The 25,725-nt window shown below is 49.3% G+C and overlaps 3 protein-coding genes and 1 pseudogene across 3 annotated transcripts; 1 reads left to right on the top strand and 3 right to left on the bottom strand.

Annotated features, from left to right (window-relative positions):
* Positions 1–1,877: 1,877 nt before the first annotated feature.
* Positions 1,878–5,184, bottom strand: LOC34623806 (BUD13 homolog). The gene is made up of 7 exons (XM_026334372.1): positions 4,052–5,184; positions 3,633–3,726; positions 3,211–3,255; positions 2,942–3,033; positions 2,539–2,684; positions 2,165–2,274; positions 1,878–1,940 (listed from the first exon to the last, which is right to left on the bottom strand). Exons 1-7 carry the CDS (start codon positions 5,182–5,184, stop codon positions 1,878–1,880), a joined length of 1,683 nt encoding a protein of 560 aa, XP_026190157.1.
* A 656-nt stretch (positions 5,185–5,840) lies between these two features.
* LOC34623807 (ATP-dependent zinc metalloprotease FtsH 3) lies at positions 5,841–7,553 on the top strand. Its single transcript, XM_026334371.1, has 3 exons — positions 5,841–6,057; positions 6,162–6,317; positions 6,427–7,553. The coding sequence occupies exons 1-3, from the start codon at positions 5,841–5,843 to the stop codon at positions 7,551–7,553; spliced, it is 1,500 nt and encodes a 499-aa protein (XP_026190156.1).
* Positions 7,554–9,165: 1,612 nt separating this feature from the next.
* LOC113146581 lies at positions 9,166–10,440 on the bottom strand (annotated as a pseudogene).
* Positions 10,441–17,894: 7,454 nt separating this feature from the next.
* On the bottom strand, positions 17,895–25,678 carry LOC34623928. The gene is made up of 17 exons (XM_022737031.2): positions 25,501–25,678; positions 24,869–25,273; positions 24,362–24,475; positions 23,524–23,958; positions 23,093–23,400; positions 22,725–22,817; positions 22,467–22,545; positions 22,185–22,303; positions 21,615–21,687; positions 21,049–21,143; positions 19,687–20,184; positions 19,445–19,569; positions 18,960–19,066; positions 18,709–18,778; positions 18,452–18,530; positions 18,290–18,364; positions 17,895–18,050 (listed from the first exon to the last, which is right to left on the bottom strand). The coding sequence occupies exons 1-17, from the start codon at positions 25,676–25,678 to the stop codon at positions 17,895–17,897; spliced, it is 3,009 nt and encodes a 1,002-aa protein (XP_022588816.2).
* Positions 25,679–25,725: the final 47 nt, after the last annotated feature.

The following is a 25,725-nucleotide window of genomic DNA, read 5'->3' as shown; positions in this document are numbered from 1 at the left end:
ACACGCTGCTAGCCACTTGCTCCCCTTCCCTATGTGTAAGAGTGAGAAATTCAAAAGGCAGCTTCAAAATGCCGAATTCTTTTAGGGTAACGAGAGTGAATCGGATAGTGGCTCTCGGGTCCTTATCCGCCGTGCTCATCGTGTCTTCCTCGAGTGCCATCCGAACTCCAGTATTCAATTGGAGAGACCTACAGCCCAGCACATCCCCTGCAATCTCTCTTCAAGTACAGCGTGATATGAGCAATGCTCACGTTGAGCTGCCTACAGAATCCGCTCTTTCGCATCTTCAAGTCAAACTGCTGAGCGAAAAGGAGTCGGGGACTGAGGGGAAGGGGTCTGGGTCAGAGGCCAAAACGACAACCAATGCAGAAGAAGAAGATGGTAAAGAGTCCACTGCTGAATCTGAAACTGACAAATCAGAGGAAGAAGTGGGCAATGGCGGTGCGCACAGCCACGGAGGCGACCGCACATCAGAGGAAGAATCACAAGCTGAGCCGGCAGCGGCCGAAAAAAAATCGGATAAGCAATTTCACAGCCAGTCAGACAAAGAAGACTCTGAAAAGGTCACAAAGGAGGGCCACGGTCCTCACAATGCCTCTGATGAGGGCAACACGTCGCGTGTGGATGCACAGGAACTTCACCCTATGCCGCATGCTGCGACTGAGGGCAGCCACACCGGAAGCTCAGACGTAGCCCCAGGCAAAGGCTCTTCAACAGAGTATGCTGAGGTATCCCGTAGTGGGTTATCTCCGAATGGGTCTCGAGCCCATGGTGGAACAGCACACTCCACAGAGCGTGAACACCCACCGTACAGTCAACCAGACAGTGCATCAACGGGCGAAGGGCAAGCGGCAGAGGATCACGCAGGGGGTGCCCATGGGGGAGTGCCAGAACGAACTGGTCAAGCACCTTTTGAGCTATCCAAAAAAGGCACAGTTGAGGCCAGTGTACCAGTAGCGGCGCCACCATCAGATAAGTTTGTTCTGCAGCTCAACTTTAGGCCCTCAATGGTCATAGGGCGATCGGACGCAGACAGAGTGGAGAAGCATCTGGTAACAGAGAAAGATGGTACCACGTGGTTCCAAGTTGTCGGCCCTAAGGAACTAGCAGTCCTCAAAATAAAACCATTAGAAGGAGAAAGCCTTCTGAATGAGGTATCAGTCTCCAAGCAGGCCAGCTAAACCGGGACATGTGGGCATCCAGAGAATCCATGAATTGACCAAGCACGCGCGGACCCGAACACAAGTTTTGCCCTGTGGGTGCCCACAGGGAAGATGTTGCAAATACGCTTCATACAGGCAGCATTGTTTTTGCCATGAATGTTTTTTTACGGGGCAAGTGGCGCTGAAATTTGCAGTCCGAAATTCGTTATTGGGTGTGTAGACACCTGCGAAGTCGCAGGCATGATCCACAACTTGTTCTGCGGGGGACTGGGGTCGCCAAATTTTTACGTTGACTCTAAAACTAAAAATCTTCGTAAGCCACATTGTGCAACCCTCCGCAGTAAAATTTCAGAATGGCACATGGATAGTGGTATCCTCTTTTGGTGCCAAGCAATCTTGGCATCTCTACAACTACTTGATTTGCCACAGTGTATCATCTTTCGCCTACTGGAGAAGTACAGGCCTAATAAGCTTAGATAAAATGTAACGTACAGCTCGCCGGACAGCCACTTTGCAGAACCTCCCCGCAGCGAAGTCGTACGCGTGCAGGTCACTAGCCCATGGTGTGATGTATGATAATTTGTTAACGCATAGGGGATACAATGCCACCCGTTCTCAGTAAGTAAATTAATTGCCAAATCTCGGGGGAAAAGTGCTACCATAACGCGGGAAGGCCTGTCAAGTATCTGCTTAGCAAAAGAGCTCCCTGTTGAGCTACATGTCTGCAGTGTTGTTCATATGCGCCATCTCCGCTTCCCATTTACGCCTATTAATGGCCTGCAAGCACAAAAGTGCATCCCCCATTACCAGCTCACGAAATGAAAATCAGAAGCCCGTGTTCTTTTAATGAAGCCCCAGGGTAGTGGTGAACTGCTATGCTTTTAGTAGTCTGAGAAAAGCCTCTGGACAGCAGTGTATGTGGCACGTGAGCGCTCTAGATGAAAAATGAGAATGCCTGCTGACACTTTCGCAACTGTAGCTGTTGCTGCATTTTGTCTGACCTTAATATATTCCTCTTCGTAGCCGTTCCCGCGAACCACACCATCCCACCTATAACCCGGTTTGATGTTGAACCTATTTAGGGGAGCGTCATGAGGACAAGTTGGCTTCTCTGCAATTTCACGACCAGACAGATACCCGTAACTGCCCGGCTAGTGGCTGGGACAGTAAACCATATTGATGCAGGTCAAAAGAGGGCGCGGAAGAAAAGCGTGGACGGTAGAATAACGTACATCGCACTGGTTTCTTGAAAGAAAAAGACTTTCAGCAGCCCTAACGGAATGGCAAGTTAAGAAATATAACTACTGTTGAACAGTTAACGTAAAAAAGAGCAGCGCGAAGACTAGAAGGAAGCAAAACGATTTGTGTGATTCACTTGAGTTTCCCGCATCTTGTGTCTCTTCTTCCTGTTGCGTCTTTGCTCCTCGATTGGGCTGCTTGCTCGAAGAGGTCCCTCCCAAGGGGTCTGCCCATCTATCGCGGGATCTAAGATCCGCGTCGTATTCTTGATCGATTTCATACCTGGAAATATGGGACGAATAAAAGGCCAATGAGTAAGAAATCATGAACAAGGGCACACAAATATTAGGGAATAGATACACGGGCAGGGCCGAAGCAGCCCCTACCATCTGAAGAAGACGTGCCAAAAACAAGTGACGTATAAGGCTAGCAAACTATTGAACCTACAGCCTCTGACTATCAAATGATATAAGTTCTACAAAGCCATGTGATGCGTGTGAATAGGCATTGTCGTAAGGGTAGTAACGGGTTGTCCTTACCGTGCAAACGGTTGCTTGGCAAGCTTTTCCTCTTCTCTTTTTTTCAATTTGCTGTCTTCCTTCTGTTTCAGACCGGAGCCCCACTCTAATACCTACAAACCAAAAAAGGACCCAAGCAAAGAACCAGAGATAATAGCAGAGCTGTCCTGCGCCTGCAAGGCAACCCTCGCATCTGTATAGATGGGACCCAGTCCTGGAGAGCTCCGGCATAGAGAATAACGGCTTGGGAAAGGAATGGTCAGGGCCCTCTGTAGAGGCAGTTCACGTACCGGTGCAGGGCCCCTCTCCTTGCGTCTCTTCCTCCCCTTTGCTCCCTGCAGATAAGAAAAGGCAGAAACGGCAACTCAAGCTCATAAAAATTAGTGCACCACTATGGCGCGCAAACACAGCATCCAATCAACATGTTTACGCAAACGAAGTAAACGAACAAACAAGATATGCAACCGCATACAAGGGAGCACCGCCTCCACCCTCCGTAGGTACATGTGAAAACAGAGGGCTCGCAACTGGTCTTAAGAACTGCGCAACCTGGAGGTTTGTCTCTGGCCATCAAGTAGGACTCAAACTCCAAACACAAAACATGCAATGCTACGCATTGAGCCGCGGGCCCGGCATTCTACGATAGAAGAGAATAATGTAAGAACATATTTGGGATTTGAGCCTTGAAATTGCCGTTATTTTGGTTTGCGACCTCGAGAGTAAGCCATTCCTCTTCCGAGATGATGCGGCCCTCTGCGTCCCTAAACACAACTTGACTCGACTGTGATGCCACTTCTCCTCCACCCCTGCACAATAGACACCCCAAACGGAACAAGCCTACACTAAAGCCTAAGCCTCGAATCCGGGACTCTCTCTTGGCATTTTTATTTGAAAGCCCCAAGTGTTCCATGGCATCATACCCGATTACGAGAACTAACACGGACCCCTAATAAGGAAATCGTACAGTTAAACCTTCAAACCCAGACCTTGAACACTGCTCCATTAACTCTTTGCCCTGACCGATCAGCAAAGACCGAAACAGGAGACATCATTTCACAGCGTGACAGAACAAAAAAAATGAAGGCGTACCGTTGGGTTGCACTGCGGCTCGCGGATTCTTCTTGATGGCGCGTTGCAAAGTTATCTCTAGTTGATGTGTCTAAAGCCCCTGGATACCGCTCAGAGGAGCTCTCCGCAGGCAAAGGACTACGAGAGGCGAGAGTGGGCCTCCTAGGAGGAGACAAATCTCTTTCCCGTGGTCGCCGTGGGGGAGACAGATCCTCGTTTCTTCCCTTCCTCGGAGGGGAGAGGTCTTCTTCGTGTCGGTTACGAGGAGGAGACAGGTCCACACTTCCTCTCGTTTTGGGGGGAGATAAGTCTTTGTCCCTTGGTCGCCGTGGGGGAGACAGATCCTCGTTTCTTCCCTTCCTCGGAGGGGAGAGGTCTTCTTCGCGTCGGTTACACGAAAGGGACGGGTCCGTGCTTCTCGCCTTTTTCAGAAGAGACAAGCCTGTGTCCCTTGGTCCTCGCCGTGGGGGTGAGAGGTCCGCATTTTGTTCCCCCCTTGCAGGTGAGGAATCTGTATCTTGCGCCCTTTTCCTGAGTGACGGCGTGCACTTCTTACTTCCCATTGATTGTAGAGACAAATCCTGATGCGTACGTCTCGGATGAGACACAGCAGTATTTTCCTCTGATTCGTCTCTTCTATCCCCGTGAAGACTTGGGGTCGATGGCGGTCTTGCTGTCTCCAGCAGAGGACCTGTGACTGCAAAGGCCTCCTTCCATCTCTCATTCTGTTTAGGCTCTTCTGAATCTCGCCCAGGTGACTGTCTGAGATGCCGTACCGCCCTCTCGGCGTCCCCAGGGGACCGCGTGAAGCCTCCGGCTTTCCATGCATAGGAAGGTAACTCCTTCCCCTCTTCCTTGGCAATAAGCTCGGCAACTTTCTTCTTATCTGCCTCACTGAGAGCCAGCGTCTGCCCATCCTCACCAACAACCTTTACTTCCTCTTCGTCAGAATCGGGCAGTTCCTCTGCTTCAGAGTCCTTGAACAAAAACTTGTGGCCATCTGGCGCCCGCCTAAGCACCTGAAACAGGGCTTTCTTGCGGGACCTACTTTTTTGGAAGGTCCCCTGCTGACCTTCCGTGCGTAAATCCTCGTCATCACTACCTAGCTTCAGGCTCCCAGAACTAGGAGGATTCCGCGAACGTTGGGGGCCCTTGCTCTTTAGATACTTCTTCAGGTACTCCGACTTGCCCGTCATTGAGGTATTTGTCTACCAAAGAGGAGCCTTAGGTTGGGCAGACGGCGCAGATTGAGGTATTTCCTGTCAAACCATAGTGTTGCTACCTTGGGTCAGTGTGCACAGCCCGCATGCATCACGCACGGAAAGACAGCAAAGGTGAGCGACATCCAGAATCTAATTAAGTTACCTGTATTATACTTTGCACATATGTGATCTGCCCCTTTTTCGTTTAGCCCAATATCCAGTGTTACCTCTCCTTCTGCTTCTGCCCCTGCAAGCTCAGTGCACACAGCAGGGACCGCCAGTCCTGGCATTCCATTGCCTTCCGTTGTTTCTGTCTCGTAGTCTTCGGCTCTAGTGTACATTTTATTATAACGAAAGGGAGGCGAAAAACACGCAGCATTCTTCCTTTCTTGGCTTTTCTATCCCCTCATCCTTTCTCATGTCCCTCCGTCTTACTGTTTTCGCTGCATCGACTGACTGCTTCTTCTCTCTTCCTCAGTTCAATTATCTGTATTTTTTGGTGTGTTATACCTGCTGCTCTCCATCCAGCTCGCCCTCCGTAATTCCCTCGGGATCCAAGGCTGGGCCCCGACGGGGTAGGGTTTCGGGTACGGCAGGGTAAAAATAGTGTTCTAGGGCGAAGACTCTCTCTTCCTTTCGCCCTATTACAGATGGTACGCAGGCTATCCTCCGAAGGAAAATCGGGGCTATCCAGCCATGAGGACGCCTGTTGGACTTCCGAACAGAACACATGCAACAATGGTGAAAGCGTCTGCGCAGGAGACCAGCGAGAGGCGACCGGACGATCGCCTTGCTCTACTCAGGAAGACGTGTTCCAGTTGCCAGCTGAGGTTTCAGAGGCATCTGAGGGAGCCCCTGTGGAGCCACGCTTGTTACGGCTGAGGGATTTTTGCGTACGAGCGTTGCAGAATGCATTCGCATCCTTCTCCCGCATTTTACGGAGGATATTGGCGATCACAGCTTCCCTAAAGGCGACCCGATTCTTTCTGGACCACAAGCAGCTCAAGCTAGTGGGAATTGCTCTGCTGATACTGCTAGCTCTACGCCTGCGTCGCTACCGTCTTACCGATTGGAATTCCAGGCGCCGTTTGTGGTCTCCGAAGAAAGTGCCTGGAGCCCCCCTTTCAGTATTGGGTTCAAAATATCAGGGTCCCTCAAAGTCTCTTGATACCTCCTCCGCTGGTTCTCCAAGATCACTATTCACTTGGCCAGCAACCCGCCGAGCCTTCTCAGGAGTCCCAGAGATCTCCTTTTCTGAAGTGCTAGAGTTGGTATCGGCAGATGCAGTGGAAGAAGTGCATTACAGCTCTGGTTCTCGCTTGCTGTTGCTGCTGAAAGACAGAAGACAGTTTGCCTCCACATTAGTGCCGGGGGCAGATGCATCGTTCTTCAGAGCTGTAGCAGCGCGTGTCCCCAGATTTCGCTTTGTCAGAGCTGCCAGCGTCTCAGAAGCTGTTTCATTTGTTTTCCCTGTGGTTTTGCTTTGTCTCTGGTGGCGCATGCTGCGCTCCCTGATAGATTCCTCAAGGGGGAGCAAGGACACGGGGACAGACAGGGGCCTCGAGGTTTCTCCACCCCTCACTGCATTCTCAGATGTCGTGTCGCGTCAGAAGCATGAGTTGCTCGAGGTGGTGTCTCTGCTGAACGGAGAATGTCGATACGCAGCAATGGGGGCACGCTTGCCGAGGGGAGTGCTGCTGGTGGGCCCTTCCGGGACAGGCAAAACGTTACTGGCGAGGGCTGTCGCAGGGGAGGCGCGGGTTCCCTTTCTCTCTGCAGCAGCCTCCGAGTTTGTGGAGGTCTTTGTGGGACAAGGAGCTCGCAGGGTGAGGGAGGTGTTTCAGGCTGCGCGCCGCAGGGCTCCTTGTGTCTTGTTTATAGATGAGTTAGATGCCCTAGGGAACCGACTGAGCCCTTGGGGAACCCTTTCTGGGCACGAGGAGTATGTACAGACGGTGAATCAGTTTCTTATGGAAATGGACGGAGTATGTGGGGGCAGTCTTGGAGTTGTTGTTATTGGTGCCACCAACAGACTGGAAGCGATTGACCCTGCCCTGCTACGTTCTGGCCGATTTGATAGGCACATTCATCTGCAACTGCCTTCCGCCCAAGAGAGGCACGAAATACTTAAGCTGCATGCTAGGAGTAAGAAGCTCCGGCTGGTGCGGGAGGCTTGGGCTCATCTCCAGCTGGTGGGGGATGCAGCCGAGGGGCTGAGTGGTGCAGACCTCGAAAACCTCCTTAACGAGAGTATCTTTCGGGCTGTTCGGAGGGGAAGAGAGGCAGTAGACCCTCAGGCACTTGATGAGGCGTTACTTGCACTCTTGCAACGAGCAGAACGACAAAACATTCCTTGTTCCTAACATAAATATCTCCTGCATTTTCCTGTTGCATTGCGTGTTTCTTACTTGAGAATTCCCTATGTCGCTAAAGGAGCATACACGTTTACATCTGCACGCAATCTACCTATACATAATCGTGTTGTGAGTGCAAATACACCTATGCATTTTCATGCAATTGCATAGCATTTTTGTACATCCTATCTACCCATGTAAGGACACATAGGACGTTGAGTGCTGTTAGAGTACTAGGGAATACACACTAATGCCAGTGTCCTGGCATAGGGCATTAAATGACCGTAGGATAAGGAAGGGGACCGTGCCAATCTACCAGAATCGGGTAGAATCAGTATGCCCTAAAAGCAAAATTAGATCTTCATGTAGTGCTTTCCACTGTTTGAATAGACTTTAACCAGTTAGGGGGGGAGGGGGAGCTACATCATAAGAGGAATCTTCTGACGTAACCCCTTGCTTGTGAGGCTCCCTCCATGGTGTCTGCTGGAAGACGCTTAGCTCCTGACTCTCGCACAAACCATTGAAATTACGGTTGTCTGTCTTATGAACTTTCTTTCTCCCTCACTCGTGCCCTTCAAAGCTCCCCCTGGAGGGGAAACGATCCGTTGGCGTGCTTGTAAGTGGACCGTTCATGGACTTTGAGCATGCAAAGCTAGTTACACACAGCATCTAGCGCACACAGCATCTAGCGCACACAGCATCTAGCGCACACAGCACTGCAACATCTTGGTTCGAGCTAAGCCGATTGACAGCTCTTCACTAATTCGTATTTAAACATATCTAGTGCGCTAGCAAGTGGCTTCGTGTAGTTTAGCTCGCGACATCTTCCCTCCGCCATCGACCTATTTCAAACGCACCCCTGAATGTTGAATACCTCTCGCCTGTACCAACTGCGTGCAGGACGGCAGAAGAGCTCGTGACCCACCGTCCTTTCCCAGGCAGGTGGAAAGGCGAAAAAAACCAACCGTTTTTTTCCTGCGACACTTTCAAGTCTATGCTCACAAAATACCCGGTTCCATGGCTTGATCCTCTTTTGCTCGGTTTGCTACCACTTTAGTGATGCCTTCGATGCACTTCAGTGTAGAATCGCACGGCAGGAGACACCATGATTTTACGAAATACTGAAAACTCTTCGTAGAACACACTGAAAGATGATAGTTGGCCTGGGCTTTAAAACAACGCCTATCTAAATACTGCTGGCATCTAGTTACGCCCTAACAGCACCACGCAGAGCTTCTTTGCCCTCATCAGATACCAGTGCCTGCTACCGGTGAGGCGATGAGCATACCTAGCAACCCCTTTAATGTTTTGGAGAGGCCGTGATTAGTCGACAGAGAATAGCATCCACCATAGCGTCACTAGCATCTGCTGTTACGAAGAATGAAGGCTCATTTTCAGGCAGCCTGAATACCTTCGTAGCTCAAGGGAGATCTATAGGAGCCTTTGCTGCAGCTTCAGCTTCCTCTGTCCAGGTCATAGGCTGCCCTTTCTGAGGCAGGTGAAGTGATGAGCAGCGATCCTAGCAAACCCAAAAATCGAACTTTGTTAATAAGATGCAAGGCCAAAGAACATCGCTACTTCTATGTGGGTGAGTAACGGTGAAAGGACAGCCTTGAGTGCATCAAAATGTTGCTAAATTCGGCTGAAATCTTCCAGGCAAAAAACAATTTCGTACATGCGTCTCTTTTCGTGCAAAGCCAAAACTTGCCTATATTCACGCAGCGCCGCTTGCCCCGCAACAGGTGGAACGCACGCCATACGTGCAGTAGGTGCTCCTGAAAGCCGAAGGCTAAGACGTCATTCATGTACACAGCCGTCCACCTCTTCTTTGTTGCTTCGTTGAAAGCCGTATTGGGATGTCGCTGCACCTGCAGTGAAGCGTTAACTAACGCAAACGGCATACAGGTATACTCGAAATCGCGAGTCCAGGTGTGGAACGCCGTTTTGTGCTTGTCATTTAGGATGATCAATGATTTGTGTAAAAGCGTGCGTCAAGTCGAATGCTGAGTAAATTATTGCTTCGCAAATCGACTTGCCAAATAGGGTCTTCAGGAGCCCTGCTTCAGGGCTAGCTTGTTCAGGAATTCACAGCTAAGCTGACGCACGTTCCCATCTTCCTTCCTCTTTCTGCATCAACACTTATTTGTGCCCAAAGGCACTGGTCGGTCCGTCCACTTTGCTTTTCGACAGATCATTCAGGTGCCGCTTGATTTCCTCTTGAGGCTTTGGCCAACTGGCTAATGTCTTTGCCAGAGCAATGGGGTGTTCAGGAGCATCAAGCGACCTCAAAGCATCAGCGACCAGCAGGTGTCTATCCTGCTGGCAGCTCGTCGTCATGTAGCAACTCCTCTAGCTCCTCCTTGATATATGCCTATTCCCAGTGTTTGTCTGCTAAAGATTCAGCTTACATCCCTAGTAAAGAGCCAGTTGCAAGGCCAGCACGACGGAATGCGCGCTCAAGCGCTTTACCTTACTGCATTGCTGAGCCGGCCCCATGAAGACTTGGCGGCAGCTTGTTCCGCTACCGACTCTACATAGCGCAACAAAAAAGAGCATGCTGACAGCAATCAGTTCCGAGTTGAAGTGACATTCACTTGCACTGGCCTTGCCAATCCTTGTGCTCTGAACCCCATCAGCACCAGCATTGAATCCTGGGGGCTGCGCTAACAAGCGAAGAAGCACATTGCACTTTTCCGCCACCTTCCCGGATAACAGAGCGACTTCACCTCCAATGTCAAGCGACGCCAGCAGTCCTCAAGCATCAAAGTAAGCTTGCTTCAGCGCTGGATTGACCTGCAGCGGGTCTGCAACTGCGACTCTCTCCGGTAATTCCCTTCACTGCCCCGCAGCCTGCGTGTAAGGCTTCCCCTCTCCCTGATCTGTTTTTATCGCTCATTGAGTGGCCTGCTTTTGTTAAACTTGGTCCGAATGTACACGTTCTTGGGCTTTCTCAAGGCGCTAGCAGTTCTAGAGTATGCTATTCAATCTGCCACAATGACTGCAAGAGCACTGCCGGGGAGTGCCTCGGAGCAGGGGTTAGCTCTGGCCTTGCTTCCTGTTTCACCTTCGATTGTAGGCTAGGGCCAATGACACAGCCCGACATCCCTAAATTCTAAGTGCTGACTTAGCTTTACACGTCAGCCGAAGACGTAGGAAGAATGCTCATCTGCTCCTGTACCGTCAAGTAATCGAATTGCGGAGGCCCCACCGGCCGATGTTACTAGCTAAGTCGCTGCCTATCCTGGCGCCACCTCACGCGACACTTCAGGTTATACTGAGGTAAGCTGCTGACAAGGCAGTTGTTCATCTACGCTATGAGTTTGCCTATCAAAACTTCATATTTCCCAGTACACCACTCTATTGATAGTGCCTCAGGCTTCTCAGTCTTCTCAAAGCTTGCTGTTGAGCTTATCCCGCCATTACTCGATGTGTCACTGCTCGTGTGAAGGCTTGATCTACTGTAGTCCCTGCTAGCAGATACCCCTCTCCTCAGGAACAAGGCCGTTACTGAAGTGTTCGTGCATCCAGTAAACACGTCACAAAGAGCACTCGTCTCTCTTTCTCAAAAGGTACGAACTAAGACACTTCCCCAACCGGCGGATGAAAGGTTTGAGTGACTGCCCATTCTTACGGCTATCATACTTTCCTGGTCGGCAAAAAGCTTACCAATGCATCACAAATGTTCGTGGGCAGACAAGGTGTTTTGCCAATGTAGAGCTATTGTGTTGATCATAGCTTGCAGGCCGCCCTCTCCCGCCCCAACCGGCCCTGCACCACCCTCAACTGCCATAGCATGCACGCTTCTTCTTTCCGCAATTTAAATGAAGAATGTCAGATTATTGAAGTGCTGAATGGATTGACTGAGGCCACACACTTACTGCATGGCAGTCTGACGTTACTCTGCATCCATAGCCAGTGATTGAGCAGGGCGAACACCTGGATTGAACCATGCGGTGCTACCACTTGTAGCGCTCAGCTAAGATCTGTGTGAGGGGAGTGTTGATTCTAGACTTCGCATAAATGGAGTAGAAAGTAGTGAAGTGTTTTTCAGAAGACCTCCCATTTTCCATTCTCCGCGACCACAGGGATTTCAATGCGAAGCGGTGCGCCACTACGGGTTCTAGCTGTACCCTATATGGACCGTGAGCACAGCTAGCTATACATAGAATCTAGCGCACACGCACACAGTATCGCACCTTTTTGCTAAAAGAAACAACATTCTGCAATGAAAACTGTATACTTGCAGATTTATTAGTTTTTCACTTCTTAAAACCCCGTTAGTGAAATATAACTGGCGCAATAGAAAGTGGTTAAGTTTAGTCCCTTACATAAGGGTTATATTTACCTACGCTTTCATAACAATCTTTTAATTTGTCAAATGCCAAAGTATTACTCCTTAACATCACGGGAATTCTGGGCAGAAGTAGTACACGAAAGCAAAGGCGAGCTGCCTGATATGCGACAGGTAGTAAGAGGTTGAGCATACCAGGGCTGCCTTACGGCTTCCTTTTTGTATGAAGAAGCGAAGTACGGAAGTATGGGAGGCAATAGAAGCTCAAAAAGCCGCCGTGGGGTTCCTCGTCACTCGTATACTTTTTTCGTTTGATTTTATGCACTGCTACTTCTCGTTATGTTGCTTTGCGTAGCAAAGACTCTGGCTCAAAAAGATTTGCTATGCAGACGTTCCTGTTAGACCAGGTCAGTTGTATGTCTGACTCTGTGCTGCTTGATCCTGCTAATATGAACCAGTAGGAAGGCGAAGTAGAAGGTAAATTCCGTACGTTCGGCACAGTGATTGGGCATTTATTTGCCTTTTTGCAGTATTGCGACTTCCTGCAAGTGCTAAGAAGGCAAACGTCCCTTAATGTTCCATTCTCGTTTACTTCTGAATTGTTGGGCAGAAACGGATTCGTTTTTCATCGTCGATTGGCTCCAGAGAAGCCGAAAATATCATAAGGTGTTTTTAGCTGCATAGGCAAGTTAGCGGAGTCAAGCATCCAGGCTAACCTGCACGGGGCAACATTATTTAGGTTTTTCTTAAGATGCAACAGGTGAACAACCAATAACTAAACGCATGTCAGGTACCTCACACAAGAATTTTCGGAGGGCTTGCAACGCCATTACTCCGCGTGCATCGAAAGTGTTCGGACATACTTTGGTTAATTGCTGTTTCATTGGTTACCGTAAGCCAAGCTCTGAGTAACTAATAGAGTTGAATGCCTTATGTTGCTCAAGCCTAGAGCGGAAGGGATGAACTATTAAAGGAAGCTGTAAACGATACATTACTTGCTACAGGAGGGACCGGGAGCATCTGTCATATCGGCATCTTCGGTTGTGACTAGCATTACCATCCAATGCGGCTGTTCACAAATTTTTTGCATTTGTGCTTACACCCCATCTAGTGACAAAGTATGATGGAGTGATTCCAGCAATACAGCATGCAAAGTAGAAATGCCTCCGAGGATAGGCCCACAGGGATCAAAAGTACAAAGGCTGTATTCGATCATATGCAAAGAGACGACACTGTGTGTGCGCTGAAGTGACCAGACCCAGAGTCGCGCAAAAAAAGTTGTGGCAAACTGGTAGCAGAAAATTTCGAAAACCTGCCTATAGCCTGCATTTCAAGAACTTCTGGGCTTTAATTTCTATATACTTTGCAACGGAGTTTGTCTTCAAACGTGAACGTGCATTCTCGATCCTGGCGTCGCAGCTCCGCTGGCCCTCGAGGAACTGGATTGCGCCCCCCCGCGTTGTCTCGATTGCGGGATGCAAATTCCACCTAGCATGGACCCCCTGAGCAGACTTTGTATTTCATGTGCTTTTGTAATTTCTAGTAATTTGATCATCTAGCACAGCTGCTTTTTTTATTTTTGTGTCAATGGCACCATCTATCCCGGAACAAAGCGCCGTTAGTGTCTCCTACCCTGGGGTACTGCTAGAGCAAAACCAGTCCACTTTGGATGGGGAGAGGGCGGTACCACAAGGTCGAAAAACACTTCTATTTCTCCCTCCCATTTTGCTGGTGTCTTTAGCTGGAGCAGCGTTAACTTTTTGGATACTCCGTTGCTCATCTGGGATTGCCCGTGGACATAAAAACCTCACGTCTCGCCGGCTCTCTCAAAAAGTGGTCCATGGATTCTGTGATGATGTATGCAGCCAAAAAAACCTATGTCTTAGTTATTATGAGGCAATGATGCAGTCATAATTCAAGAAATGCGTGTTGCTAGGCTTTTGCTCTCGGCCGGGATTACCCACCGTTGCTCTTGCAGAAGATCTACTAATCGCAGTTATTGTATAAAAGTAGTGCACGAATTGAGCCGTGGTGACAGTGTTGAGAATACTTTCTTTATTGATCAAGCCTCTCATTGCTGGAATTCAATGCTGTTTGCCAGTAGCCGCTGCATTCACACTATGCACACAGTTTTTCGTTAAAACAACACTAATAGCACCATGTGTTACACAGACAACAATCCTCCATTCAGAGCCTCACGATAAGCCGTGGGCTGTTCTTATTTGTCTCATGCCAGCAGAGTGGCCTCATAAGCAAGGGCTCACTATATGTGGTGTCATATTAGACACGCCAAGGTGATTGTGGTGATGCCGCTTCGGTTGTTGACCCAAGAATTGGGTGTCCTGTGTGTCCGCAGTTAACTACGGAGAATATTGTAGAGGATGCCACCTTTAAATCCGTGCCTGACCTCGCAGCTTCTAAAGACCCTTTAGTAAGGCAAACTCATATACCTGTACAGTATGCCGCACACAGCCAGTGACGCTCAACTGATACAAAGTGCTACTTTTGTCGGAACGGTGGTTGGAGGCCTTGGGCCTGCTTCAGAGGTACCTCATCGGATAATGGAAGCACACAACTGGTCCACGTGACAGGGAAGATTTGTGGTAGCGTGGGATGGAAAGCTATCTGTTGTCTCCTGTATTCCCGCAGTACACTGTGGTGCACTCACGGTGATGGTAGGTCCAGGCAGCTCCATTGAATAGAACAAATGCAGATAAAAAGCGTACTGATGATGCAGGAGTAGCTTGTGCTTTGTATTTGCCGCGTAAGTTTTTGGCTTGCTCTGCAGAAGAGCAACGTACTACGTGAAACTGACTTTTCTAATTCAACAAAAGTGAGCTAACCCATTCCCATTTCCGCTTTTGTAAGTGCGCTTGTGTCCTGTAGCTTCTTTCTACGCGTACGGTCCATTTATAAGGCTAAGTGAGCTTGAATCATGAGCGTGAATTCAGCAGGTGGATAGAATTACTAAACCAGCACGTGATCCTTCGAAGAATAACATACACCTTTGGATATCGCCGATTCTCGTATCACATGACATACGAAAGTTGAGCAGTTGTGTGGCCGTCAACACAGGCGGTAACAACACCTCCAGATATTCTTTCACTTTCAGATGCCTAAGTGGTTGAGGCACTTCACACGCAAAGCGCAGTGCTAGGGAGCATGCGGACGCGTTTGATTGTTTCTGTATTGTGCAGTACTATATGATATTTGCTCCCCCTCAGCAAAACGATCCATCGCCTCGGACAGATCAAATGTTAGTCCAATCCAATGATCAAACGCTGCGAACAACGCCTGGAGTGCTAGCGAATACTAAAGATCAGCCAAGGTTGAAGTCTTTGTTAGTTCCAGCGATTGGCAGCCCATCAGGACACAATCTTCCGGATTCCACAAAAGATACTGAAAATGCGCACACAGCTCATCCAATACAGCAGTCCACGACCACGGTGGAGGCGTCACAAAAGACGGATAGCAGTGCTGGTGTGCAACTACGCCGAAATAATGGGCAGAGACCCCGCGCAAAGACACAATCCGCGACCGTTGCCGACGGATGGGAGGAACTGCAGGAAATGTTGAGGTCCCAATCTAACTTCGAAATGTGGGAACAAATTTTAGAACTAGTCAAACTCCAGAAAAGACTTTTTCCCCCACAGGAATTCAATGATATGATCAAAAAAATTACATCTTACTTTCCAAAGCAACCTTCTCCTGAAACAGGCGAGTCCTCTGATCCAGAATCTGATGGCGATACTCAACTGCAGAATGACGGCGATTCGCGGTCTGACCTAATCAAGCCCTGTGCTGAACTGTCAACAACAGACAGTGGCCTCTCAAACCACCTAAAGAAAGTACCGTCAATGGAGTCAATACTAGAAGAGAATACGGTACATCCTCAGACCAATGGCTCGGTGAGCACTATACTCAAGGTCACACGCATCTGCAATGTGAGCTGGAGCAAACCGGATTCTCGTTTCATATACCTCTGCAAACGCCTAACGGGCTCTAGGCGTGTGTGCACCCTTTCTATCGCAGAAAACGAGTGGCAACCTTAAGAATGGCATGCCCAGGATGTCCCGGCAAGAAGAGCCAACAGAAAATGCATTCAGTAACTCGGTATCAGGCTCTGCAGGCCAGAAAAGTCTGCATTCAACAGGGAACGCCGCAGGCCCTAGCAATAGCGAAGCCCAAAATGAATTACTGATGCAGTCACATCCCCAAGAGATGCAACGAGACCTTCACGGCAACGCTCTGGACGTCAGAAAGCAATCGCATGATGCTAACCATGGCCTTCGGGTTATAGTGAGGAGCAACAGCGAACCGTGTTTGTTATATCCAAGCCTGCACAACGAATCACCCTCAGCAGCAGATACTACTAACACTTCACCTCTATTGGAGCCTGCTAAATCCGTTACAAATGAATCTCCGACAGAAGTGCGAAGCCAAGCCCAAGGTGGACGACTGAAGTCTTCCCATACTCAAGGCAACCGAAGAACCTTTCATGGCCATGCGTCGGAGCCCACCGTGGAAAGCCATAGCCTTAGTCGCGAATCGACGAGTAGTACAAACCTACCAAAACAGCATAAGGGAAAGCGGGCAGCGAACAGAGTGGTCAAAACAGTTCGACAAGTTGTTTCCGGTGGGTTAAGCTGCTACGTGCCTTGTCGAATCGGAAAGTAGCCACGGGATCACAAATAATGCTTTTGAGTGAGAAGTACGTGAAAATTCCATCCGTACAGCAATGGATTAAAAATATCGTCGATTGTCTTTCCTGCGTTTCAACGTCCTTCAGGTGTTTCAGATAAGATGAGGGGGATGCTGACGATCCGAGGTTCAAAGCCGTTTAAGTCTATGTTATCGGTGCGTCCACAGGTGTCAGTGCTTACGACCCTGAGAATCAGCAGGCGACGACGTGATGCATCTAATCTATGCTGCACCACAGCGTTGGCTTCCTAGTAGTAGTGCTCACCATAGGAGGCCTCCCTGCTCAACCAATTTGCCCTTATGGAATGCATGTGAAGCAGTTTCTGCGCGAGTACATCATCAAAGCGGTTGTGCTGCGGAGTGTGCGGGGCTTTGGTACTGTGCAGAAAAGAAAAGGGGGGAGTAAAGATAAAGCTTCTGGCAGTGGAATTGCTGAGCAACGGAATGAATAATGACGTAAGCCTTCCTATGATGGAAGGCAATTGAAATCGACAAGCCATCAGTCTGACATTCATGATCACATGGGATACCTATTGCTAGCACTTTCCGGTTTATCTCCGACTTCAGTATGTAGCAATTATTTCCTTTTGTTCCCATGTGCTTTCACTATTTATCAAACTGCAGAGTAAGGGTCCACGGGGTCTGTACAGCGCAAAAAAGTGGAGGCGTGGCCTGATTGGAAGCTATCCGGCTTCCACCATGAGTTGCCTCCACTGTCTTTGCGATTTCCATGCACCCAGGCTCTGGGGGATGAAAAAGCGCTTAGTAGGGACCTTCCACGGTGATGTGCCCCGTTGGTAGGCAATGTATTCAAGCAGAACACGTTTGCTACCTATTGCGACATTTCGCACCACTCTTGACTGACCGATCCGTGTTCTGACTCGAAATAACGCAACCATTGAGACAGCCTGGCATGAACATAATTTTACGTGCGTGCCATGCGTCGCCCGCATTAATGAGTCGAAGTTTTGGGGCGCGCAAATTGTGCCCGAACCGAAAATGGGTGAAAGGTATTCGCCAGGGCCCCCAGTGAGACTTGAGATGCAATATTCATAAAAGTTAAAATGGCTAGAAGGTTTCGCTACCGCAAAATAAATTTATGGTAGGCTCTGCACATTAAGTAAGAACGACACTGGGCGTGCTCCACATCACACGCGCTAGCCATCGGACACCTTCGCCTTACCATTCAGGCTACTTTTCTAAAAGTTGTGTGATACGTTTTTTTTACCCAGAGGACTACATAATTGCTGTTAAACAAACTTAGACAATGTCCGCGGTGACTTTTACTCTCCACATTTATCGAGCCCAAAAGCCGTCTTCATGCCGTGTACATTTTGCTTGACTGCTACTATAACAGTCTAGAGCCCGTAAAAATGTGCAAGCTTTGGAGATGCTTTTGTCATCCGTCGAAATAATACTGCAGCGGCATCCGTTTCCCCCTTCTCTGCAAGCAACTGTGCTTTCATCCAAAGTGCGAACGCCTCCCTATCGGTTGGATGCGTGAATAATGGCTCCTGAGAGACATGCAGGACCAACAGTGGAGTAGCCATACTCCAAAGAAATTGTTTTCATGAAGACAAGGAGATGTTCAAAAGCGACCAAAGAAATACTCGCAAGAGAAGCATGCGCAACATGCGTACTCGCCGGTGCACTAATCCGAACTGCGAATTCGAGCATTTAGAATTCACCTTTAGCATCTGAATATTTCTAGATACTTATTTAGTGGGAACGAGAGTGCTGAGTCATTACTGACCTTTCGACGGTACATTACATCAGTCCGAATAATGTACTTGACGCTTGCACTCCCCACGGGTCTACCTTCATGCATCTGCAACACGCAACTCCAAGCAGGTGCAGCAATGGTAACCGCGCAAACTGAAATATTTTAAGCACGATAGTTAACGAGTATGCTTACCTGAGTGTGGTAGAAGAGCAAAGCATTGCCAATTTTAGGCTTGCATTCATACACCACACATTCGGCGTCGGCAGTGAACCTGAGAAATCCCCTCACTGGCACAAGGCAAGCGGAAAGCTTTGTAGTATTGCATCTCTCTGGCTAAGCTAAGAGCTCGTCCTCCCCATGGTCCTCAGTGTTTGTGTGTACACCTCAATCTCTTGTTTTGTTGCCTCAACCTCGGGTCCACCTTCCTACATTCGTGTTGTTTTTCTCACCTTCCTGCCTCATCTGTTTTGAGAGGCAATCCCTTCTGTTCTTCGCTCAGAATGACGGTCTCTCCACCCTCTGAAGAGTAGCAATCCACTCACGAGAACAAGCTTCTATACCCCGTCACCCCCCAAATTTTTTTTTGCTCACCAGGCATATATACGCTACGCCGTCGTCAGAGGTAGGCTGCCGTGGACCCTAGAGGAGTGACACCTTCAAGGGTTTACGAGAGATTGTGTACAGGGGGCTAAGATTTTACTCTCTGGAGTATTCAGGTATATAACCATGGGCCACAGAGAGCGGCTGTTGAAGTCTCGGATAGTACAGCCGTCGGTGTGCGGCCCGAAGTTCTCCCCACTTGTATACCTACCCACACACCCTTAAACAGCGAACCATATAATTTCTTGGTCAGTCCTCATGCCGCTGTAAATAGCGTGGAGTTTCCAAGTCGCGGCTTGCCTTTCCGTCATTCCCCTGCAAGAGCTTAGTTCTATCAAGTGTGCAACTCCGTGCCCAATGCTCTCTAGCCTTCTTCCCAGGACTTTATTGAATAACCCTTTAACCGCGAGCTGTATAGGATATGGCTACTAGTTTCAATGGCAAGCCTCTGCTCTAAAAAGTCTCGATTTGAAGCGCCTCTCGTAAACATTCCCTGTTGCACACATTGCTCTCTCGCGTCCACAAGCTGCAGCTGCCAGTCCTTGCGAGCTTGAATCCATGCGACAAATAGTTTGTTTAAAGTACCTTGCGAAGAGAAAAGTGCTGTTCACTCCGCAGGCCTCCCACGTTCCATCTAAGTCCCGCTCAAACCTCTCCGGGTCGTCGTCAGAGAAACAGACTTCTTGCACCACACAACCCCGCACGCGTTGCTGCAGGAAACATCACAAACAAAGACAGATAAATTCCGAGATTGAATTAAGGCGTTCAGATCGCACAGTGCGAATCGCTCTTGATGACTGCTTGGCTCGCGAGATCAAAGGGCTCACCCACAGGAGGTCTGCGAGATCTGGATGTTCCACCTCAAGGGTATAGGCGGATCGATAGCTGTGATTTGCCCTCGCAGCCACGTGACTCCTGCTAATGCTGCCAGTACTGCTGGCAGCGTGAGCTTCTTCGGCCCAGTACTCAAAGCCTTGACACTCTGCCGCCTGCACAAGTCTTTCGCATTCGCCAGTGGACAGAACACCCTGAATGGTAAAACAATCTCGCACTCCTTCGATGTCCTTTCGCTGTTGTCTTTCCATGTCTAGGATTTCTCGTTCTCTGTCATCTAAAACCTTCGAGAGAGGCATTATAGTAGGGCCCCAAGCTACCGCCTTGTCCACCACGTGCTGAAGGCGAGGAGGCTCCCGCGGAGTTTTGTCCTTTCTTGTGACCACCCGAAACCGCAGGGCTTCCTCTGCTGCATCTTCTTCTCCAGAAGTATTATCAAGTCCTTCGTTTGTACGAGGTGAGAATGGAAGGGGCTCCATAGCATAACGGCGCTACAGAGAAAACGGAGAAGCTATACGAAGACAAGGTGCCTACAGGTAAGAAGGAGGGGGGAATAAAACATAAGGGTCTGGGTACACAGAAAATCAATCTGGTAACCCCGGAAATTGGTCAGATAAGCAATGCCTCAGATCAGGTATGTTCTCAGACTGCTTAAGTTTTACACCGCTTTGACACTTGAGAGCGAAACGGCCGCCTAGAAAATTGAATGCTGACCACCTCTAGTGCATTTTATCATTACAATTTTGTACGAACAGCTAGTAAATTGATCATTGAACCAGAAGCCGATGGGGCGACAGCCCCCTGGGGCCCCACAATGTTCTCCAATCCGTACCAGGCCACTAAAAAATTGGTCCGAAGCAATTAATCTGCCATTTATGTAATGCACTCCCAGTTGTATGCTTCTTCTTTCGTAACAGCCCTGGTTAGGTTTTCTCGGCGCTAACATCGAGAGAAAGGCTCCTTCGATTACCACACATGGCTCTCTTGTGTCGTTATCTAGAATGCCGCTCTATTCCAAAATATGGCTTGCAAGAGTTGATAAGTTTGTAGAAGATATTAAAGCATGGTGGATAAATCCTAAACCCGCCTGCAACAGGTGCAACACGGGGGGACCTGACCTACAACCCAAAACGCTTGCGTGTACTAACGTCTGTTCACGCCGATTCTGCTTAATCTGTCTTCTTCCCTTCCGCCGTTGAGGACGATGGACGGTCTCCGTAAATAAACAGCAGTGCGAATACCAGCGTTGCTGAGCAGGGAAGGAAATTATCACGCACAAGCAAGCCAGGCGTTGTAACCATTGAGACAAATCTTAGTTTTCCAGCTCAATAACCCGACCCCTAGAGCTTACCTACAAGCACCATGATTATTATGAAGTAGTAGAAACTTCCACTGGGGTGAAGCCATTCAATGGCATCTGTTCTTCGCGTCCTTAAGGGAGCCAGCGAGTCTGCAGCAACCCAAACCCACCTCCACAAGGCACGCCACTGAGGAAGTAAACTACCTTGTCTTTGCTTAAACACTGTTACATCGGTTCGAAGCATATAGCGTTCTATGCATTCAGATTGAATGAGAGAATACAAAACGCTCGACAAGACATAGACATTCACTTCGCAGTGGTCTAGTGCTCGTCCACATTCCAACTTATACACGACTCTGTATGGAGATCAGCTGATGCGGGTAGACACATATACATGGCCACAATAAAAGCTCCATCACATGCATGTGATTGGTAACGGGACAAAATAGAGGCAGCGCCATATGGGGTATCCGCCACAAGTCCTGGTAGTGAAGATCGTGTGCTGGGCAGTGTATTACCGGTCCATAATTGTGCCTTCTGTTGGTATTTAAATTCGTGGGACTGGTCAAATTATCTCTAGGGATGGTTACAGCGGGTTTCACTCCATATGAGTTCACTCACGCAATAATAAAGAGCTGTATCCGAGCCTGGCATGTCGAAGAACAAGCTTCAGGATCCCCGCACGGTCTGGCGCCTGCACGATATAAAACGCACGTATATGGCTGACCCCACCGAATTTTAAAGAGTACTCCAGGTCTGCTTGTCCAACGACGTTCTGATGTAAGGAGCACTCAGATCTGAGTAAATCGTTCCCTGAGAAACTTCTGCGGCTTCCTTTCCTGCTGTCACAGCTCCTTTAGTTTCTTGCTGATCCCACATCTGCGTCTCTGCTACTTCTGTGCAGCCTGGACAAAAGATCGAAGAGTGTCCAGTACGCGTGCTTCCTTCCCACGAAAGTACTCGGCTTGACATTGCTTTTTACAATGGTATGTTTGAGTTTAACTTTCTATGCGTCTTTTCCTCATAGCCTTTTGTTCGCTTCTCCACATGGTGTATGTGAAACGCTCTAGTGTCTGCGCTATAGAATGCTGATTAGCCCTGAAGGTGCGCTCTGCATTAGCTAGCCGTGGTAATATCCTCCCCCCAGCCCCATTAGTCTTTAGTGCCTTATCCGCAGTGTTTGAACAATACCATAAACTCGGCGAAAAACGTCGGGCCATCGTTTTGCCTCTTCAGGAAAAGACGAAGCAGAGGGTCCCCCAGGAGATATTCAAGTTGAACGTCTTTGCCCTCGTACGGTTTCCACACGCCTAAAAGCACACACCTCAAATTATGGCCTAGATTGAATGCGGTAATCACAGCATGTGAGAAAAGGTTTAGTAAGCACATAAAAATATGGAGGCATAAAGACAGGCAAAGAAGGCGCAGTAATACAAGTTGCATTGGATGCCATCCTGCGGAGACAGGTCTTGCCTTGATGAAGCTCATGGAGGTCCAATGAAAAACGTAGGCGATCTGTTATCGTGTACAGACGCCTGTTTTCACCAGAAACCTGCAGGGCGAAAGCAGCAGCACAGCTTCAAACATTACGACTCATCGAAGCACCTACGCAGCCAGCATCACCACCAGTAGAAGCACTGGCACCCAGGTCGTTTCACTGTAGAGAACCTCTCCTCGGCTAAAGACCCAGCCAGATACAGCAGTACGATCAACCCCGCAGTAGTATCGGACCAGATGGTGCTTGAGGTTGGACCAGCGAAGAACTCCACGCCTGTTAAGGGCCCAGGCTACTGATTCCGTGCAGAAACGCTTGTTTGCAACCCCCTGACGCAGAAAAGACAGATGTACATGACAGAGCGTGTAACTTTACTCATTGTAGCTATCCCAGCAGTAAGCGGTACAACGATGCAACAGCACCCCTCTCTCTCTGGAGCCGGCTTATACTTGCAATCCTACGGTGCATCCACGGGGAAGCGGGCACCACAATCCAGCACCGCATCGAAATTTGCAGGTGATTTGCATCCTAAAATAGCAACAAACGGGGCACCACCAGAACCAAAGGGAGGGAGCATCAGCACGCAGCAACATCACTGGCTGACGAATTCATTTCCTGAAAAAGAGATGGACTGGACGGAGGTGAAAGCGTGGCTGCAGGCCTCCGGCCCACTAAGAAGGAGCACCCTGTTGTTGTTCCTGGTTTGGAGAGCTGACGCAAGGGCAGCCCTTCTGCTGCTGCTCTCGTTGCTGTTTCTGCGATTCGTGGTTTCACCCTGCGCAAACGCTGTTGCAGGAGCCAGCAGCAAAGGAAACGCCTGGGGAGGGAGCTGCTCTTTTGAGCAGTGCTGGTCACCACAGCCGACTTGCAGTGCCCCTAAGTGATATCCTCCGCTGTACAGCAACAGCTCATCTGCGCAAGACAGGCACCACAGCCAGCGATAAAATCAGGACGAGGGTCGTGTGTGCAGAAGCAGCACGAAACAGGGTATACGCGTGGGCAGCAGCAACCACAGGGTTCCTCAATTTATCCTACCCTCGGCAAGGGGAGTAACCACATGAGGATGACCTTTCAACAAGTCCCTTGCAGCAAAAACTGTCCCCTGCTGTTGCTGCTGCTCCTTCTTGAGTGCGTGGTCAAAGGAAACTGCGTTGAACAGGTCTGCAACGGGCTGCTGTAAAAAGGATGGCGCAAGTTCAGTAGTTCCAAAGATAGCAGCAGCAAGTTGTAGCAAAGGTGGGGGCGCATGGGGGCCTAAGAGCAGCAGCAGCGAACGGCTTTTTTCCAAGGGAGAGTAATACTGTTGTTGCTGATGCAACTGTTCCTGCTTCTGGGGGTCGTCCTGCCCAAGCCGCTGGAGCTGCTGCTGCTCCTGCTGCAGCTGGTGCCAATCGTGAGCAGATCCTTGTGATTCTTCGCCTCCCGAGTCTAACCACTCGAGAATGTCTGTAGGCGTTTCATCTGGGATTTCTGAAAGAGATATACATCAGTGGGCTTAGTGAGGCGAAAAGGGATGTGCAGGTGCTTCAACGCGACGCATGACACTACAAACAGAACTGGCTGCGGCTCGCAGCAGCAGAAAAATAGCACAGAACTGAAGAAACGGTAACTCAAAAAGGTCACAGAGAGACAGGTAGGCAGAGGAGAGCAAAGTCGGTGAAGCCATATGAAGCAAGCGCGCAAGCGGGTGCCGTTCCGGAGTGCCGAGGATACAGCAAACGACAAAAGCAATATATGGATATGCAAGCTTAGGCATAGCAATGTAGGAATCGAATTGAATCCGAAGAAGCATAGGAACACTGCACAATAGCGACCGGAGTGCTGTTCTTAGGGAAGCGGGGAGACGGGGATATACAGGCGGTGCAGGACTGACGGATTTTTTCGGACTGCGAAATGATGAGGATGAAATTAAAGATACTTTCTCCATAGGCAAAGAGCTGCGGTCGGGATGAGAGGGGCAGCGGCGTGATCTCGATACCCTCACTGCCTGCATACCCCACAGGTAGTTGACAACCACTGCAGTGCAACGAGAAAGACGACTAAGAGACCCCCAAAAGGAACCCATATAATGAGAGAAAAGTACATCGATTTTTTTGACGCAGTAGAGTCTCAAGCGCTGAAAAGAAAGCCTCTTATGAGACACTGGAGAAGACACAAATACTGGCACAGGCACAGCCAAGAACCACAGCAACCGGAGATGGGAAAACAATGCGCGGCATGCATGCAGTGGTACAGGACGATTAGAAGAGAACGCCAGAAACAGAGCAGGTCATGGGGGTGAAGTAATAGAGGGAAACAGGGTGCGCTTAAGAGATTAGTGCTGGCTGGACGGCATAAATGGGAGAGACACCGGCGCGCACAGCCATCAGATGCGAATCACCTTCGATATACGCTAACAGATCAGGAAATTTCTCCTTGAATAAGGTCAGACACTCTTCCGCCGCTTGCCCCCCTGTAGTTGTTTTCAGAGGAAAGTCGTGAAGTAACAATAACCGAGGCACATCAAATTGATGTGTCTTGCTCGAAAAATAAGGCACCGATGGAGAATCGATGTTCTCAGAGGGGATAGGAACGGGCGCAGCTGCCCCTGGGGTGTACACACAGACCAGTGATAACAGGAATACAAGTCCTAAATGACACGAACTACCACGACCACTGCAGGTAAAACATAAGGGAGTTCCCCAATTACGGGTAGGGCCTCGCCTCCTCACGAAGAGGCCCATTGCCTCTCTGCGTCTGGAGATTGGGCAGTCTGATTGGCGCACACACAAGGGAGATGCGAGCCCTAAATGAAAAGATCCACATACAGTGAGTTGGACCTTAGAAAAAGCGGCACCAAGCCCCAGTGTATGTACACTTGGGCGCCTTTTCCGCAAGAGTTGAGATGTAATAACGAAATGCACTAGATAATCTACGCGAAGACGTAAACAGAAGTCAACACGCGGTGGGAACCCAAGACACCGGGAGTAGGCCCCATCCCACAGGGAGGGGGGCCCTCTGGTTCTCACATGCCAATTGGGGCTTTGGGAAGGAGGGAACGAAAAGTTCGATACAAAGCTTCCAAAACACGATATGCAAGACCTTTGCGGGTGATGGGGTGTTTAGTTTGTAATATTTCTGGTTTGCTGTGCTTTTTGACGGCATGGCTGGCGCATGCCTCAATCCTGTCGGGCAACTGTATTTCTGACATCGCCCTTTAGGTCTGGCGCTCCTAAGGTGGATATTGAATGTTAGGCC

Source organism: Cyclospora cayetanensis, unplaced genomic scaffold, assembly GCF_002999335.1.
Source record: "Cyclospora cayetanensis isolate NF1_C8 unplaced genomic scaffold, CcayRef3 CcayRef3_contig_40, whole genome shotgun sequence".
In the NCBI taxonomy this organism is placed as follows: Eukaryota; Apicomplexa; class Conoidasida; order Eucoccidiorida; family Eimeriidae; genus Cyclospora; species Cyclospora cayetanensis.
Note: the sequence above shows the minus strand (reverse complement) of the source record. Positions and strands in the feature narration are given on the sequence as shown.